Source organism: Equus caballus, chromosome 1, assembly GCF_041296265.1.
Source record: "Equus caballus isolate H_3958 breed thoroughbred chromosome 1, TB-T2T, whole genome shotgun sequence".
NCBI classification, from domain to species: Eukaryota; Metazoa; Chordata; class Mammalia; order Perissodactyla; family Equidae; genus Equus; species Equus caballus.
Genome location: NC_091684.1, coordinates 33,923,558 through 33,941,601, shown reverse-complemented (window position 1 = coordinate 33,941,601; position 18,044 = coordinate 33,923,558). Strand labels below are relative to the sequence as shown.

Sequence of the window (18,044 nt, the reverse complement as noted above, 5' to 3'; positions counted from 1 at the left end):
AAGAAAGGTTTACGCTTCAAAAGATACATGTAGAGCAAAACGATAACATAATGACTATTTTTATTCCTCAGATAGTTTCCTATATACTTTCTCTCTAGCCTTTAATTCCAGATCTTGTTCTCAAAATCAATTTAGTGGCTTTTTAACTTCACTTGATTTTTCAGAGCCCTAGGCAAGTTTCCATTCCCTAACCCTGCTTGGTGTTTCACCCTCAGTCTTCAAGTATATTCTACTCAGGGCTAGTCCATATAGCATCTTTGTGTGAATTAGACAAAGGGCCCCTACCTCAGAACACGTTAGTACCAGCTGTTGGGAAATTGTCATAGTATGCTGCTTTTATTAGAACAACATATTTTATTGCCATGAGGGTACACCCTGCAGGACCATTCATGGCAGCGCTGGCTCAAAATGTCTCTCATTTGAATCCTCATGCTAGCCTGGGCCTGAGGATTTCTGGAGCTTTGGCTTTTTCCCTTTTCAAAAAAATTTTAAAGGTCCTAAAAAAGGCTTTTAGACGTCAAAGATATCACATGCTTACATAAAATTTCCACATACAGAAATGAGTTAAATCAATCACCACCAAAAATGACTAACTCTTTTCCCTCATACAGGGGCATGTGGCTTATGTATTAACTCAAGAAACTGATGAATATTTGCTTTGGAATCCATTGACTGGGCAATGTCATAAGCAGTTTGACTCATTTTGTCCCTTACAAAGTGTAGACTGTTTGTTTGATGATGGAAATGTAAGTATATGGGGGGAAAAAAATCTTATTTTGAGTTATCTCCTCAAGTGTCAAACCAGTGGTCCTCTACCCTGGCTATACGTTAGAATCATGTGGGGAACTCTGAAGAAAATACAGATGTTCAATTAGAATCCCCGAGGTGTGGGGCCAGAGAAATCTTTTATCCCTAAAGCCCCCCCCAGGTGATTCTGTAGTGCCTCCAAGGCTGAGCACCAATGAGCAGTCGAATGTTCACATACCTGTGGAGTCTCTTTACCTCCTACCTCAAAGCCTCCTTTGGCTTCCGCCACTTCATTGCGTAGTAGGACTATACAATTTTGCTCCATCCTAACCAGCTATGGGCTTTGTGCTCCCGTGGGCCTATACTGATTTTATGTAAATATTTTTATAGGTCTGGTTTAATATTCAACGAAATAATACACCAGTGGCTGTACATTTTGACTATTCAAAGGAAAGTTTCTGGAAACAGTTGCTTCCAAAAAGTTTTCAAGGGACAAAAGCACAAAGCATACAGGTAAATAATAATTTTCCAGGTGTGTCTGCATCAAAGTTACTATTGGTGCTTATCTTAACTAGTTGTGACAGCTCTTGTTATGTTTATATAGCTGATTGGTTATTGAATTATTTGGCAATATTAGTGAAATCTAGTTTTCTCTGCCATCCAGCCCAAGTTTGGGCTCTTCTGATCCCTGTCCTCTACTTGCAGAAAAGAGGAATTGAGAAGAAGTTATCATCTTAAGTGTGAATTTAGATTTTGAAATAAAATTTTTTAAGTGTTCATCCGAAAACATAAAATATAATGTCAAGATAGTATAGTAAGTTCTTACTTTGGCCTAGCCCTTTTGCTCCACATCCATGGCAATGATATAATACAAAAATCGAAAAACAAAAGGCTTATCTGGGCTCCAAACCATGATAGTTATCTCATGGTATAGAAACAGGTTAGAAATACTAGCAGTGAGTAGGGCTGAAAGAGGGATGGCAGCAAGGTCTGAAAATGCTTCATGAAATCCAGGGAACCAGAGCCTGTCTCACTTTTTGAAGCCAGGGACCATGATAGGGCTCCCTTACTTCGCTCCTCTTGAAAGAAGATGGGGCAGAAAAACTGCAGACTCACTGCCTGGGGCTCAGGAAGCAGGAGACCAAAGCACAGACCTGAGATCAGGAGCCAACCTAGTCACCAGATGGCTCAGCCAGTGAATCTGTGAGGTACTCAGTATCGGTTTGGGAAGGCATCCCAAATTCCATTTCAACAGCTATTTCTGGATCAAAGGCCATGGTTTAGCAGGGTGCCGGCAATTGCAAAATCCAAAAACTAGGAGCTGTAAGCCCAGAGGAAAAGAGAGAGAGGGGATGAGAAGAGAAAAAGAACAGTAGAAAAACAGGCAGAAGACAATTCATAGAAGCAGAAATTCAAAACGCTCAATATCACTCATAATCAGGGAAATACCATTTAAACAATAGAACACTATTTCACATGCGTAAGATCGGCAAAAATCTTTTTAAAAGTGTGATCATACCAAATACTGGCAAAGAGGCAGAGAAATAGCAGGAGCATAAATTGCTATAAACACTTTGGAAAGCAGCACGGTGATGTCTAGTAAAGCTCAAGATGCTGAACCCTTGATCTACAAATTCAACTTCTAATTATATGCCCTACAGGAACATGCATAGAGAGACAGGTACAGCAATGTTCGTTACAGAATTCCTTGAAATAGCAAAAAAAATTGGAAACAATTCATCAACCAGAAAATGGATACATGAGTTGTGAAGTACTCATACTGTGAAATCTTCTATTCAGCAGTAAAAAAAAGTCTGAACCAACTTACAGTAGTTCTCAACTTGATTGTATGTCCATTACATCAGAATCTCTGAGGGTAGAACCCACCCATCAGTATTATTTAAAGCTCCCCAGGTGATGCCAATTTGCAGCCAAGGTTGAGAAGCATTGACCTAGAGCCATGTATATCAACATGAATGAATATAAAAAATGTAATGTTAGGCAAAATTATGTGTGAAACATATAATACAAAACCATTCATATGGAATTTGAAAACTATATGTTGTTTATGTATATATAGATATATAGTGATAGTATAAAAGCATTCATAGGAATGATAAAAAGCAAATTTAGGTTAAAGTTTACTTTTGGGGAGAGGAAAAAAAGGAACGAGATCAGGGAGCAGTATACAGAGTACTTAAAGTCTATCTGTAGGGTTTTACTGCTTCTTTAAAAATCTAAAACAAACACGAAAGAATGCAAAGATTAGATATAGCTAGGTGGTAGGTATGTCAGGTGGCTGTTCAGTACGTTATTCTCTGTGCTTGTCTGTATTTTTGTGGCAGTTCACAACATCAGAAAGAATGCATGCTGGTTGTAGGGGGAGAAAAATCAAACAGTACCAGAGTGTATAACATGGAGTTTCTTGCTTCTTCAACGTCTTTTTCCCCACTCTCTAAGAAATGACCACTGTCAGTAGTTTCTTGTGCATCCTTCTAAACATTCTCCATGCAGATGCAAGCATATATGTAATATATACATTCATACATATACATACATTTTTATATATTTCTTGTTTGTAAAGTCCTTTTAAAGAAGGGGAATCATGCTTATCTCTCTTGAGCAAACCACATTTACAGCATCCACAGGCCATGCTTTGCTTTTCCCATCCCAAAGTTGTGACTGAAGCACTGCTGCCCCCTAGAAGGAGAATGATATATTTAGAGATGAGGTTTTTTGTTTACTGTTACTCAATCTGTTATTCATTCAGGTAATTTTTTTGAGGGCCTGCTCTGAGCCAGCGCTATGTTGGGTATAGGTACCACAAGGAAAAAGATGTGTCTCAGCATTCTCGGGGCTTGTGTTGTAGACGAGGAAACAGAAGGAAGCAAGCACTGGCAGTACAGAGTGATGAGTGCTGTTACAAAAGAAATGAATTGTGCTTTGGGGAGCAAGCACACAGCAGGAGGACCTGAAGGGAAGGGGAGTTGCAGGGGCTTCCTGGAAAAAAAGGTGATGAGCAGCAGAATGAGGAAGGGTGAGCAGGAGCTGGCCTAGAGGGAATGGTCCCAGCAGAGAGCAAGAACAGCAGGCAGGAAGACCTGCAGTGGCACGGAGATGTCTGTCAAGGAGCTGAAAGGCCAGCGCTGCCAGGGAGTGAGCAGAGATGAGCTCAGGGTGAGCAGAGACCTGTTAAGTATTGTGGCCTTTATCCTCAGGGCAGTCAGAAGCCAACGTCACCAAGGCAAGGGCTGTCACCATCAAAATTGTGTTTTTTTTGTTTTTTTTTTTAATGATTTTTATTTTTTTCCTTTTTCTCCCCAAAGCCCCCTGGTACATAGTTTTATATTCTTCGTTGTGGGTCCTTCTAGTTGTGGCATATGGGACGCTGCCTCAGCGTGGTTTGATGAGCAGTGCCATGTCCGCGCCCAGGATTCGAACCAACGAAACACTGGGCCTCCTGCAGTGGAGCGCGCAAACTTAACCACTCGGCCACAGGGCCAGCCCCCAAAATTGTGTTTTTAAAAGCCATTCTGGCTGAGGGTGGAAGCTAACCCTTTTGCCAAGTTGAGTCTATAAATGTAAAACTCATAGTTGCATTTGACTTGTATCTCTACTGATTTCTTTCCTGTGGGTTAATGGCCTTCGGTCTTCTGCCTTGCCACACACATACCAGAATAAACCACTATCTATAGTAAACACTGTGTTTTTTTTATCACAATTGAGAACACAAATTTGAGTGTGTATGATGAGAACATAGGTATTCAGAGATGGAGTTAACAGGGAAATCCTCTTGAAGTTTTAAAGGATATGAATTCCCTGAAAGAAAGGGGCCTTTGCCAGAAAAGGAAAGTGGACTAACACCCCATTAACTTATCAAGTCATTATAACCCAGGCCTCTTTTTCAGGCCTAAATGTGGCCTAATTAATCTACAGGAGTTGCCAGGATGGGGTGGGGGTAGTCACCTAGGGGAAGGGAAGTATTTTGGAGGGGCAGACAATAGCTGGTGACAGCAGTCAGGGAATTCAGTCTCCCTGTCCTGTCTGGGATAGTTGGTGGCTCCTGCAAGATAACCCTGGAGTTCATATTTCCCTTTCTTCAGTGTCTCTCATCTCCTGCCGTGTTCTATTGTGGGGAAACTCCCTGTGTCTGAGCCTGTTCTCTAATGTAGAGGTTCTCCAACCACGGCAGTCATCAGAACCACCTGGAGGGCTCGTTGAAACACAGATTGCTGGGCCTTACCCCCAGAGTTTATGATTCAGTGGGTCTGAGGTGGGGGCCGAGAATTTGTATCTCTAACAAGTTTCCAGGTCTGAGGTTGCTGGTCTGGGGGCCACCATTTGGGAGCCAGTGGCTTAGAGCATCACCTGACCGACCGAGACTTTTCAAATCACTCCTTTCTCAGCTCAGAAATACCCAGAGTAAAAACTGTCTAAACCGAAACCTAGCCCCTCATTCTGGTCTATGTGAGCCTTGCAGGGAGGGGAGGGCTGGGTTGGGGGTAGTGGTGGACTTGAGAAGTCGTCCCCTCCTCCCAGCAAATCTTGCTCAGGGGGAGAACATGGGGGGACATGGTAGAGAATTGCTGTCTGCTGTTGGTGGGGTGCTGGAGCAAAGGGGCAGACAAGGGAGATTGAAACGGACTCTGTGTGTCTGCATGTTTGTGTGTATGTGTGTGTTTGTGTGTGCGCGTGCACATGCATGCGAACACAAAGACCTGGCTCCTGCCAGCTGAAAGAAATGAATACTCAATCAAAGAAAGAAGATAATAAGTTATGTTACAAGAGTATTAATAACAATCATGTCTGATGTTTATTGAGAAACATGTGCCGGACTTTACATGTATTAGTTTATTTTAAAATCTTCACAAGACCCCAGAGAAGTAGGCACTATTGTTGTCCGTCTTTGAGAGACGTGGTAACTGAGACTCAGAGAGGTTAAGTAACTCGACCAAGGTCACAGTTAATAAGTAGAAGAGGCCAGTGCAGCTGCCAGAGATTATCTGGTAGAATCAATAAGCCTGGCAAATGCTTGTTTGAATAAATGAGTGGGGGCAGCAGATCTGTCTTACCCATGAAAAGTATCTTTTGTAAATCTGTTCCCCCTCCCGTGCTCTGGTGAAGTATTATTAAAATCAAAGAAAACACTGGGATCTGTGTTTGTGCCTCTTGGATTGAATGTTTTTGCCACATGAGACTGATTCGGGTTCCCCCTCATTACAGTTAGCACTCCTGGGGTGACTGTGGTATAAAAATGGTCTCCCGAGGATATTTTCTAACTTTCAGTTTTCTGTATTTCAGCCTGAAGAAATAATTTATTCTGATACTAATAAAAGCATGGTAGAAGATCTGAAGAACAGGTACGATCTTTCTTTACGCATTATGATTACCACGTTTTCTCCCTAACCTCTCTTTCAGCCACTTGCAGTTCTCTAACCCAGTCTCTCGAAATACCTATTAGATCCAGCAACAGAAGCATGAAATGGAGATTATAATCCTTACTTCCAGTGAGTCATCTGTCTCTTGGTACAGGCATGGAAAAACAGCCCCTCTGCCAATCAGGACACTCCTGAAAAGACAGACCAAGTTAAAAATGGTCACTTTTGAACAACATTGTGAGCAACTGTAGGGAAGCCCCCCCCACACACACCTGTTGGGTCTGTAGTAATAATAATGCAGTAGCTAATACTTTTTGAAAGGACATGAAGATAAATGGCCCACAAGTTGGGGTATGGTAAAAACATCCAAGTTGGGAGGTAGAAATGTCAAAACTGGCCCTCCTAGGCTCTCCCCCCTTCCCCAAACACACACGCACATACACAAGTGCCCTACGGAGTTGTTCTGTCAAGCCAAAGGCTTACAACCTTTGCAGCAGGCCTCACTCCTACTCCAGATGTGTCAGAAGCTTCTAGATCTGACTGCCTCCAGTGACTCATGCTGACTCAGCACGCTGGCATGTAAGCCACTACTAGCTAATCAAAACAGAGGAAGACGAAAATCATGTTGCCACTCGCTTCTCTCACTAGCACACAACCCCCACCTCTTAGTCTCCTTCCTCTTCCCCAGTTCTTAACAAAAAAGGAAGAAATGCAGTAGGGAAATGGTTTCCAACTCTGGTTCTCATCAGAATCGCTTCTAGAATTATTTAAAAACACAGGTGCCAGGCTCCCAGACCAGACCTGTTGAATCCATATCTGGAGGTGAAACATTTCGGTAAAGTCCTACAGATGATTCTGATGCATAGCCACTACTGAGACTCTCTGCGAACTCCAAACTACTCAGTTACACTATAGACTCAGCCAAGAGGAGACTCCCAGGGGCTTCTTCTGCAGTACACACTGCTCCTGCACAGAGGAGAGGCTTCCCAGGAGGGCCCCATCAACCAACCCGCACTATGCTCCACTTCTCTCCCCTCCCCAGAACAGTTCATTATCAGGGACTGTTTTAGGGGCTGGTTATACAGGCAAAAATCCCTGCCCTTATGGAGCCTCCATTCTGGTAGGGGAAACTGATCATCGTACTTATCCGTCCAGTGCCTCATTTCCTCCCAACTCTGCTTGCTGAATTAGCTGATCTAATAAACCTATCCCTGCTAACATTATCCTAGACCAGATGTCTGAATTTTTGTAAAGGCAGTTTCTTGGAAACACAGTGTTTTATGTCAGAGGAGAGTCTCGGAGAATAGAAATGTCAGCCCAGTAATCAGACGGTAGGTGTTACCAGTAGGCAGCTGCCTACACACAGGTAACTGGAAAAGAGATGTGCCTTTGAGATCTAATTACTAGCTACTTCGGGCAGCTTCTTGCTTTCCCAAGCTAAGCAACAGCCTGCTTCTCCCAGACTTGACCAATGTGAATGATGGCAGATATCCCTAGCCATAGTGGTCTGGTTTCCTCCTAAGTCAAAAAAATTTCATTCTCATGCTTGAGTACAAGTGACAAAAACTCTTTTCACATTTATTAAATGAGTTATAATTTGTCATGAAATAATCTTTGCATTCTTACCTTAGGATTGAAAGGACTCTGAAATGTAAAATAATGGAATGGCGACCCAAACAGCCAACACGTTGGAATCGGCAATGTACTTTTATTTTACAACAAATCCTTCCTAAGCTAGAACTTGGTGCTGGAAGCTTGGTTTTATCTGAAGAAAAGAGTGAATTTGAAAGACTACTACAATTTTATTGGGTTTGTATATGATTTAATGCGTTAATGACATTGTTTTATAAATGCTGTTAATTGTCAGATAATAGAAATCTTTAGTATCCCTGAAATGCCTTTTATCTTGATCCTAGACAATGGATACTATGGCATTGAAGTGCATTTACTTATGGACCGAGAAATTTCAAATGTAGTGAACAACTATTACCCTGACCACGTTGCATGACATTTTCTTGAAATCAGCCATGTGTTTTATGATGTATGAACCACAAGCTTTGGAAAGAGATGCCCAAAAGGAAACCATCTGCAATTACGAAACTAAAAAAAATAATCTCTAGATGGTAGTAATAGAATGGCTTCCTGATCCTTGGTTCTGGGCAAGAGAACTCCAGGCAAGCTTTAATATCTTCTGTATGCAGATTACTCTCAAATTTGTACAGGCAGCCTGGACTTCTCTCCTGACCTCCTCTCTGATATATTCACCAACACAGTTGATATCGTCCTGGATGGTAAAAAGGCATTTCAAACTCAACAAGTCTATAACCAAACATGGTGGGCATTTGGTGTATTGTTAGTGTCCTTCTTTTCTTTCCCTACCCTACCCCCAGTGCTGGGAATCCTCTCACTAACTTTTCCCTATGAACTGGTCCAGTAGGTTTTTGAAAGCCTCAGCTTCCCAAGAGTGAGATTCCTTCCCCTACCATCCCATAAACTAGAAGATGTCTCCTAAGGAAACCCTCTGAGAGAAGGAAGGAAGGAATCTGTTGGCAGTTGGGGACTTAGGCTGCCAGGGACGGATCTGCAGGCACTGCTCATTCATGAATAGGGAGGAAGCTGTTTTATTTTGCTTTCTTTTAATAGAATTATGGGGTAAACCGACAAGCAAAGCATAAATCTAAGCCAAAGTTTAAAATTTGGAATTCCTTTGTAAAATTGTCGACTATTTAATAACACAATCATAAGCTTGGGCTGCATCCTGCAGCTTGGGTTCAAAACCTGTCTCAACCACTCACCAACTTTAACCAAGTTACCTAACTTCTCTATATTTTCTACCCCATTGGGCAAGATAAACAGGGATAAAAATAGTTATCTGTTTCGTGGTTGTGGTGAGGATCAAGTGAGCTAATACCATAGCATCCAGCACTTAGCAAGCGTTTAATAAATGTTAATTATTTATTTGTGTCGTACAGTGCCAGGCATTGTACTAGGCACTGGGGTTATGACAGTAAACAAGATAGATACAGCCTTGTGCATTCACAGAGACTACGGGCTAGAGAGACAGACCAGAAAACATGTATAAAGTAAGCTCAGGAAGAACAGTGTACTATACAACCATATGGAAGAGCACATGAACAGATCTAAAGATCAGGCTTGAAAGAAGTTGATGATTCCTATCTGTGTATTCTTAAATAGATAATTTTACAGAGGACCTTATTCCATAATCCTTTAATCTTGTCACATAGTTGCCACTTAATAAATATAAACTGCATCAATGTTAAATAAATTCTTCTGAAATGCTCACTTAAATCCCTCATCTGTAGGATCAAGTAATTTCCTTGGCAGTTTGCTATTCTAGAAAGGATGCAAGTATGTGGAATGCTAAGTGTGCAGGCCCTAGCATCAGATACACTGTAAAGTGAGGATTATAATAGAACCTACTTCCTAGGGTCATTTGAGGATTAGATATGAATATAAAGCATTTAGCACTGTACCTAGAATATAGTAAGCACCCATGAAACATCATTATTATTTTATGACTATCATTTCTTGAGGCTTCTGTCATCTTTTTGCATACAGTAATTCCCAGTTACCTACATGATTGTAACATGGGTTTACATGTTGTTCTGTCTCTGGTCTAGGTCGCAGGATTTCCTATCCAGATGCCGTACACTGATGTACAGTCAGTTATTGATGCCGTATATCAAACTGGAATTCACTCCTCTGAATTTCCCCAGACAGAATTTGCTCTAGCTGTATACATTCACCCATATCCAAACAACATATTATCTGTGTGGGTCTATTTGGCTTCCTTAGCTCGACATCAGTGAAAAGGAAGAAGGAAAAAGGAAAAGATAATACTATGAGCCCGCAACCCAGGATCAAAGAAAACTTTCCTGGAACTTTGGGATTTTGCTACTTATCCTCAAGCCTAGCCAAGTGCAAGCTCAGTTTTTGGTTCACTTACAGAGTTGGACACCATGGAGACTTGTTCGCTGAGTCTTTGGGGACAAGTCTAGATGACCTCCTCACTGGAGACCTCTGCATGGAGGACCCTTTGGGAGGTCTAGCAGCCTTGGGTCACTTTCTACAGTAGATCTTATTCTGGGAAAGAAGCAATTCTGGCCTCTCCATTTAAAGACAATATTACTCAGTTGTGGGCCTCACACCTCCTCCATCAAAATCACCTGGTGAGCCTTGTTGAAAATACAGATTCCCACATCCCACCCAAGACCTGCTGAATCAGAACTTCTGGAAGTGGAGCTCCAGAACCTACATTATTTTAATGAGTTCCCCAAGTAATTCTGATGACCTGTTGAGAGTGAGCACCCTGCATTATAGAATGTTGTCATTACTAAAATGAGGCCGGTACATTTGATGTTGGTTCTGGTGCAATTCCAGGGAGAAGTTATTCACGTAGAAACGTAAGGTCATTGCCTCTCAAAAGATTATTTCACTGGTTAAGAATAGGAGGAAGATCTGCCATGTTGGGTTGAGGGCTGAGGTTAGCTTCCGGAGGCTTCTCAAAAGTTTTCACTTGGGATGCTCCTGACCTGAAGTCCTTTCAGCTCCAAGTATTTGGAAGAGACTCCCAGGAAACGATCAACATGCTTTCCTGATTCTGTGAGAAAATGCTCTTACTAAATCTCAGGGCTCCTTTTTTCCTTAGTGAGTGGCACCCCCATTCTGCCTCTGGCACTTTTCTGCTGCTTTCCTTTCCCAAGGGTGGCCCCAAAGAGGCCTGTCTAGATCCTAGGAGCCCCTCAAGAAAGAGTGGACAGGGACCTAAGAAGGAAGCACTGTACTTTTTTGTATTTGATTGTTCATGCTTCATTGAGAAAAGTATTTATATAGTTTACTTAAATGTTACATAACTTTGTTTTTTTTTTTTTTAATCAAAGGATACAGATTTCCAAAGGCTGATGAGAGCAGTTTTATATGAGGTAGTGGTAAGAGAAAGAAAATTCACCTCTCCCATTGCAGGAGCATGGGGTTTCTTGGGTCACTCTCACAAGCAGACAGCAGAGGCCCCAAATTCACCTTTAAGGAACCCTCAGTCTGTAACCTCTCCCCCAGTACACCTTCATAGGCTGGTGCCAAAGAAGACCTCATTTATTCGCAGTGATGTTAATCTTGGACCAAACTTAAGATTACTAGAAGAGTAAAAAACAGTACAGATGTGGGTGAAGAGAAGGTTTTTTCTCCAAGGTTAAAACCTAATAGTCTGTGTCTTCTGGCATGCATAAGAAAATGGATTAGGATTTTTGTTTTTATTTGGATGTTTGTGTCTAAACGCTATATGAAGTTTTGTTGTTAACAAGTCTCCCATATTGATTGGGGTAGCAGAAAATTATATCTATGGAGAGACGAGGTTGCCAAAGAAATGCTGAATTCATGTAGTTCCTTTCTGTGGCACTTTGAATGTTTACATAGCTATTTTGTTAGTTGGTTATGGTTTCAGAATTGATAGGTCCCTTAAGCATAAGGCAGAAAATGTTCATAGGCAAGCACAGAGGACCTTTCTGTATTATATGCATTTTTTTTTGCATGTGTCTATGTTTCTCAACTAAAATTTTTTCTTGAAAATTGTGTATTGTCTGTAATGAACCATTTTTTCATTTGACTGTTTTAAAAATACATGATTTCAAATGTAACATATAATTTTAATGTTCTTTAAATCATTCCACAAATAATTACAGAGCATCCACCATGTACCAGCCACTTCAGCGTGTGCTGGGTACTGCAGTGAAAAGACAAAGGTCCTCCCCCTGCAAAGCTTCCATTCTTACGGGGGGACAGGCCATAAGGAGATGAACACGAGTAAGAGAGATCATTTCAGGGTGGATGAGTGCCATGAAGGAAACAAATAGGACAGCATGATGGAGAAGGACTTTGGTGGAGATGGAGGGCATAAGCAGAATAGTCAGGAAAGGCCTCTCAAAACAGAAAATGTTTGTGCTGAGATTTAAAAGATGATTTATCAATTAGAATTGCATTCAGTTGCATGTAACAGAAACCTAATCACAGTAGCTTAACCAAATAGGGATTACTTTTTTACAGAACTGCCAAGTCCAGAGGAGGCAGTCCAAGCCCGGTACAGAGACTTTATGATGGCAATGGTGCGCTAGTCTTCATCCATCTTCTTGACCATCTCTAAGGAGGCTTCTGTCCTCTAGCTCAGTGGCTCTCAAACTTCAGCATGCATAAGAATCACCTGAAGAGCCTGTTGAAACAGATTGCTCAGCCCTACCCTCAGAGTTTCCGATTCAATGGATCTGGGGTGGGGCCTGATAATAGGCATTTGTAACAAGTCCCCAGGTGATACTGAGACTGCTGATCTGGGAACCACACTTTGAGAACCTTGGCTCTCGCCTCACAAGCATTTTCATGGCAAGAAAATGCAGAAAGAGAGGAGGGGGTAGACTTTGCAGCTGATTTGGCTCTTTTAAAAAGCTTCTGAGGAGGCCATGCCCAGTAACTTCTACTTATATCCCATTGGCCAGAATTGCGTCACTCCTAGTTACAAAAGAGGCTGGGAGAGCAAGTATTTTAAATGGATGTATTGCTCTTCTTGGGTCAGTGTTCTCTTGGTGAAATCAGTGTTCTCTTAGTGAGGAAGGAAGGGAGGATGGCTATTGGGTAGGCATGTGTGGCATTCACTGAGCAGATAGTGTAAGTTCTAGTCCAAAAGCCAGCAGGCTCAAGACCCATGATGCACCAGTGTTTCAGCTTGAGTCTGAAGGCAGAAAAAGACCTATGTCCCAGCTCAAAGCAGTCAAGCGGGAGGAGTTCCCTCTGACTCACAGTCAGCCTTTTTGTTTTATTCAGGCCTTCAACTGATCGAATGAGGGCTACCTACATTATGGAGGTATAATACTGTGATATAATAAATACATATTTAGTCCTTGTTCCCAGTTCCTGACACAAAGCTTCTAAAACCCTTGGAATTTCCTGAGTGATAGGAAAGATAGAGGAGTATCTTTTGATATTCATAATAAGTTATTTTCAAACATGCCTGAGTTTATGCTAATAAGGTGGCTCTTGGTGGGCCCGTAGATAGCTTCAGAGTAGGGGCTGGAACCAGCCATGTGTTTAGAGGGTAAGAACTTTCATCCCTATCCCTTGACCTCTGGGGAGGGGAGAAGAGCTGGAGATTGTTAATTACCAATGGCTGATAATTTAATCAATCATGCCTACATAATGGAACTTCAAAATAAAAGCCCTACATAAAAGCCCTAAACAACGGGGTTCAGAGAGTTTCTGGGTTGGTGAACACACTGAGGTGCTGGGACGGTGACCTGCCCAGAGAAGGCATGGAAGCTCCACAGCCCTTCCACATACCTTGCCCTATGCATCTCTTTCATCTGGCTGTTCCTGAGTTGTATTCTTTATAATAAACCAGTAATAGTAAGTAAAGCGTTTTCCTGAGTCCTGTGAGCTGTTCTAGCAAATTATCAAACCGAAGTAGGGTGTGATGGGAACCCTTGATTTAGAGCTGGTCAGTCAGAAGTATGGGAGGCCCAGGACATGGAATTCATGTCTAGAGTAGGCAGTCTTGTGGAACTGAGTTCTTAATTTGTGGGATCTGACACTCCAGGTAGATAGTGTCAGAACTGAATTGAATTGTAGAACCCTCAATTGGTGTCTAGAGAGTTGGTGAATTGGTTAGTGTGAGGAAAAAACCTACATATTTAGTCTAAAAAGTGTCGTGAATAAAAACAGATCATAGTAGGAGAGCAATATGCTTCGCTTAGTCTATTGATTCAAATGTTAATCTCATCCAAAAACACCCTCACAGATGCACCCAGAATAATGTTTGACCAAATATCTGAGCACCTGGTGTCCTAGTCAAGTTGATGTGTAAAATTAACCATCACAACTATCTTACCCAGAATTGGAACATTATCATATAGTATTTTAAAATTTGGAATGCCTCTTTGTAGATTTCAGATTATAAATTTCTACGTACTCTGGCCCCCATTTTAAAAAATAGCCGTAAAAACCATCCTTAACATTCTGCCTTCTACTAAGGCAGTTTGGGAATGTGATCTAGGAACTCTTCCCTCTGAAGCTCATAACAGGTATGATTTATCTTTATATGACCGCTCTAACTGCTAGGTGGTGAATATTTTGGAGAAGAGCAGGTGTAGTGGTAATAAGACCAGTTAAGAAAGTACTGTACAAGTCCAAGTGAGAGATGATGGTGCCTTGAGCTAGGATGTCCAGAGTGGACACCAATAGTAGTTGTAGTGAGTTGAATAGTGCCCCCAGCAAAATTTGTGTCTATCCAGAACCTTAGAATGTAACCTTATTTAGAAACAGGGTCTGCGCAGATGTAATTAGTTAAGATGAGGTCATACTGGATTAGGGTGGGCCCTAAATCCAATGAGTGGTGTCCTTACAAGCAGAGGACAGGACACAGACACAGAGAGGAAGGCTATGTGAAGAGGGAGGCAGAGATTGGAAGGATGCAGCTACAAGCCAAGGAACACCAAGGATTCCTGGGAGCTGCCACAAACTAGGAAGAGGCAAGGAAGGATTCTTCTCTTGAGCCTTCAGAGGAGCCTGCTGACACCTTGATTTCAGACTTCTAGCCTCCAGAACTGTGAGAGAATAAATTCCTGTTGTTTTGAGCCACTCAGTTTTATAGGAATCTAATACAGTATAAACCAATTCAAGATATATGTTGGAGGTAGAACCAACAGAGCTATACACATGAAAAATACTTCTGAAATATCAAAAAAAAAAAAAAGTAAAGAAGAAATGCCAGATTTTCTTTGGAAATAAGTCAACTTCAGTTGAGTTAGATATCACAGATTGAACACAGATTTTATCTCTGCTCCTTCTCAAGTGGACCACAAGGGTGAATAAAAGCTTGGAAACTGGAAAGTAGATAGATACATGATAACCAATTTGCCAGACCAGAGAAAGCTGAAAATAAAGTGCCTCCAGCCTCTGGGATGTTGGGAGTATTGGAAAGCAACAGGAACCTCAGAAAGACTCAAGCCCTAGGACACTTTAAACATGGAGGTAGGAGTAGAGATGTGAGGCGAGCTGAAAATAGAAGGATTGGTTAAAAGTCTTTAAAAGGAATGACTAAACCATAAAATCTCTCCCTTTCACCCTTTGTAGTCAGGCCACTCCACCTACCAACACTATAAGACTGGAAACTTATTTTCTAAAGTGGTTGGACTGTGGAGAAGGGGGTAGTCTACTGAGAACAGAGAGATTATGTGAAAGTCTCATTACTGTATAGTGACAATAGTCTTCTAAGCTGCTTCTCCATGTAGCCTCCAAATGTTATCAGCCAGTCTTATACCCCCTCCCTATCCCCTGGCAGAAAATTAGAGGATTCTGCTTGGAGGGAATGACCTATCAAGGAGAAAAGATTTGGGGTGGGAGGATTTCTTATCTAGGGATTTCCCAAAATACACTCAGAGATTCTAATAACTTTTTTAAAGCCTCACTTGTAAATTTGAACTGACAGCCAAAGATCACCACACATCTGAGGAAACCCTCTAGTATGTGAATCAAAGATGAAAACAAATAAAAGAAACCATGATGAAACGGAGACAATGAATGTAGAGACAAGAAAAATGTATTTAAAAGATAACTTTAATGTGCTTAGAGTAATAAGAGAAAATATTGTATCTGTAACACGAGAATAGGATACTAAATAAAAAAATAATCTGAGAACATGAAAAATCTATTGGAAAATAGTAGAAAATTTAAAATCCATTAAAAAGTCCACAATAAGAGTTTATGTTTTGAAAGTTGTGGAAATCTCCCCAAAAGGGAACAAAAGGACAAAGGAAGGGATAATAGGCAAGCAAAAATAAGAAATTTAGATCAGCTTAGGAGATCCAAGATCTGAATAATATGAATTTCAGAAAGCAAGAAATGAGAAAATGGAAGAGAACAAATTACTAAAGAAATGATTCCAGGAAATCTCCAGAACTGAAGTTTCTAAGTCTCAGATTAAAGACCCCACTGAGTGCCCAGAATAATGAATGAAAAATGACCCATACCAAAATACATCATTGTAAAACCAGATCACTGAGGACATAGAAAAATCTAGATAGAATAGGTTTCAGGTTTTTTATAACAAGAATCAGAACAGCATCAGATTTCCCAATAAGAACACTGGAAGTTAGCAGACATTAGAGCATGCTTTCAAAATTATGAAGGGAAATGGTTTCTAGTTTAGAATTTCATACCTAGCCAAACAACCAAGTGTGAGGGTAGATTGAAGATATTTTCAGGTTATACAAGGTCTCAAAGATTTGCCTCCCAGGCACTCTTTCTCAGAAAGCTACTAGGGTATATAAACCAAGGAAAAGAAAAACACAGGATCCTGGAAACGGGACCTACCCCAGGATAGGCAGCTGTCTATCAGCTCTAGAGAGAACCCCTCAATATTGGAGCTGGAGGGTCGGGATAGATGAGTCCTGGAGGATAAATCAAGAAGGGAGAGACAGAACTAGTAGATTATCTGATAGGCTTACTGTTTTGAAAGTTGAATTGAGGCATTTTACAGAGCTATCGGAGGATGTAGGAAACTTAGATGTAGACTTGAAGAAAGCCAAACAAAGAAGAAAAGAGAAAAGATTTTAGGAAAACAAAAAGCAAAGTAATAATTATAGGACACCATGTGACTCAACTGTGAACAATGTTTATGTAGTCCTCACAATGCAAACAACTGAAAAGTGATGTAAACAAAAATGTGTCAAAGTCATATTAGGGAGATGGAGGAAGGGGGAAATGTGTCTGTGAAAGGTAATGTAAAGCATCTAAATCTTCATTTTCCAGGACAATATGTTAATATGTTAAAAATGACAAATCAAAATCATAATATAAACATGTTATTTTGAAAGATGATAGCAAACACTGTGAAAAATAGCTAAAAGAGTTCAAAGTTGTTACTACCTTGGAATGGGACTTGGGAGTGGAGGTAGGGAACAAGGAACTCTGGCTCTTCATTATATGCCTTTAGAAATATTTGACTTTTTTTTTTTCCTGAGGAAGATTCGCCCTGAGCTAACATCTGTGCTAATCTTCCTCTGTTTCGTATGTGGGTCAGTGCCACAGCACGACTGCTGATGAGTGGTGTAGGTCTGCGCTGGGGAACAGAACCTGGGCCACCAAAGCTGAGTGCACCAAACTTAACCACTAGGCCATGGGGCTGGTCCCCAGAAATATTTGACTTCTTAATGGGTGTACATGAATTACCCTGATGCACTTTAAATTTAAAATCTTTAAAACTGGATAATGATCAGAGCCTTATGGGGAGTGTTGGGCCTCTTTGCCTACAGAAGTCTGCAACATGTGTGAGGCAAGAGCAAAGAACCTAAAATGTTAGTCAGAAGCAATCTCATTCATCACTCAGTTGACTTTATAGATGATGAACCTGAGTCTCAGAGGAGGGAAATGACCTGCCTAAGATCACTCCACTAGGAAGCAGCAAATCAAGAACCAAGGACCAGAGCCCAGGGCTTCTGGCTTCCAGTCCTTTGTATCCAGTGGAATATTATGTAACCACTGAAAGGAATCCTGGGTGTTCTGTTATGGAATGTTCACCAAAATATATTACGTGACAAAAGCTGAGTACACAACAGAGAGTGTAATGTGCTACCATTTGTGCACAAAATGGGGCAAAGGGGTTATATACATGCATGGTTATAAATACCTAGATATCCCTGGAAGGGCACAAAATAGTAATAATGTTGCTTCCAGGAAGGACTGGGATGAGGGAGGGAGGGAGACTTGCTCGTCTCTGTAGACAGTCTTCTACCGTCTGGACTGTTTTACCTTTTGCATGTATTCATTTGAAAAAATTAAACAATTTAAAATCAGTGGCTTTTCACTGCCTAAGGTTCAGTGAGTTACAAAAAATCTCCAAAGAATCTGGTCCCACTCTCA

At 41.1% G+C, this 18,044-nt stretch overlaps 1 protein-coding gene across 16 annotated transcripts in view; it reads left to right on the top strand.

The window, feature by feature from the left end:
• Positions 1–11,713, top strand: part of CC2D2B (coiled-coil and C2 domain containing 2B) — a 103,030-nt gene extending 91,317 nt beyond the window's left edge. For all 16 annotated transcript variants that reach the window (XM_023641842.2, XM_023641863.2, XM_023641837.2 and 13 more), the window contains 5 exons: positions 612–746; positions 1,138–1,260; positions 6,049–6,107; positions 7,757–7,934; positions 9,767–11,713. In XM_023641842.2, the coding sequence (XP_023497610.1) occupies positions 612–746; positions 1,138–1,260; positions 6,049–6,107; positions 7,757–7,934; positions 9,767–9,955 (684 nt within the window). In that variant the 3' untranslated portion in view covers positions 9,956–11,713. The remainder of the gene's footprint in view (positions 1–611; positions 747–1,137; positions 1,261–6,048; positions 6,108–7,756; positions 7,935–9,766) is intronic.
• Positions 11,714–18,044: the final 6,331 nt, after the last annotated feature.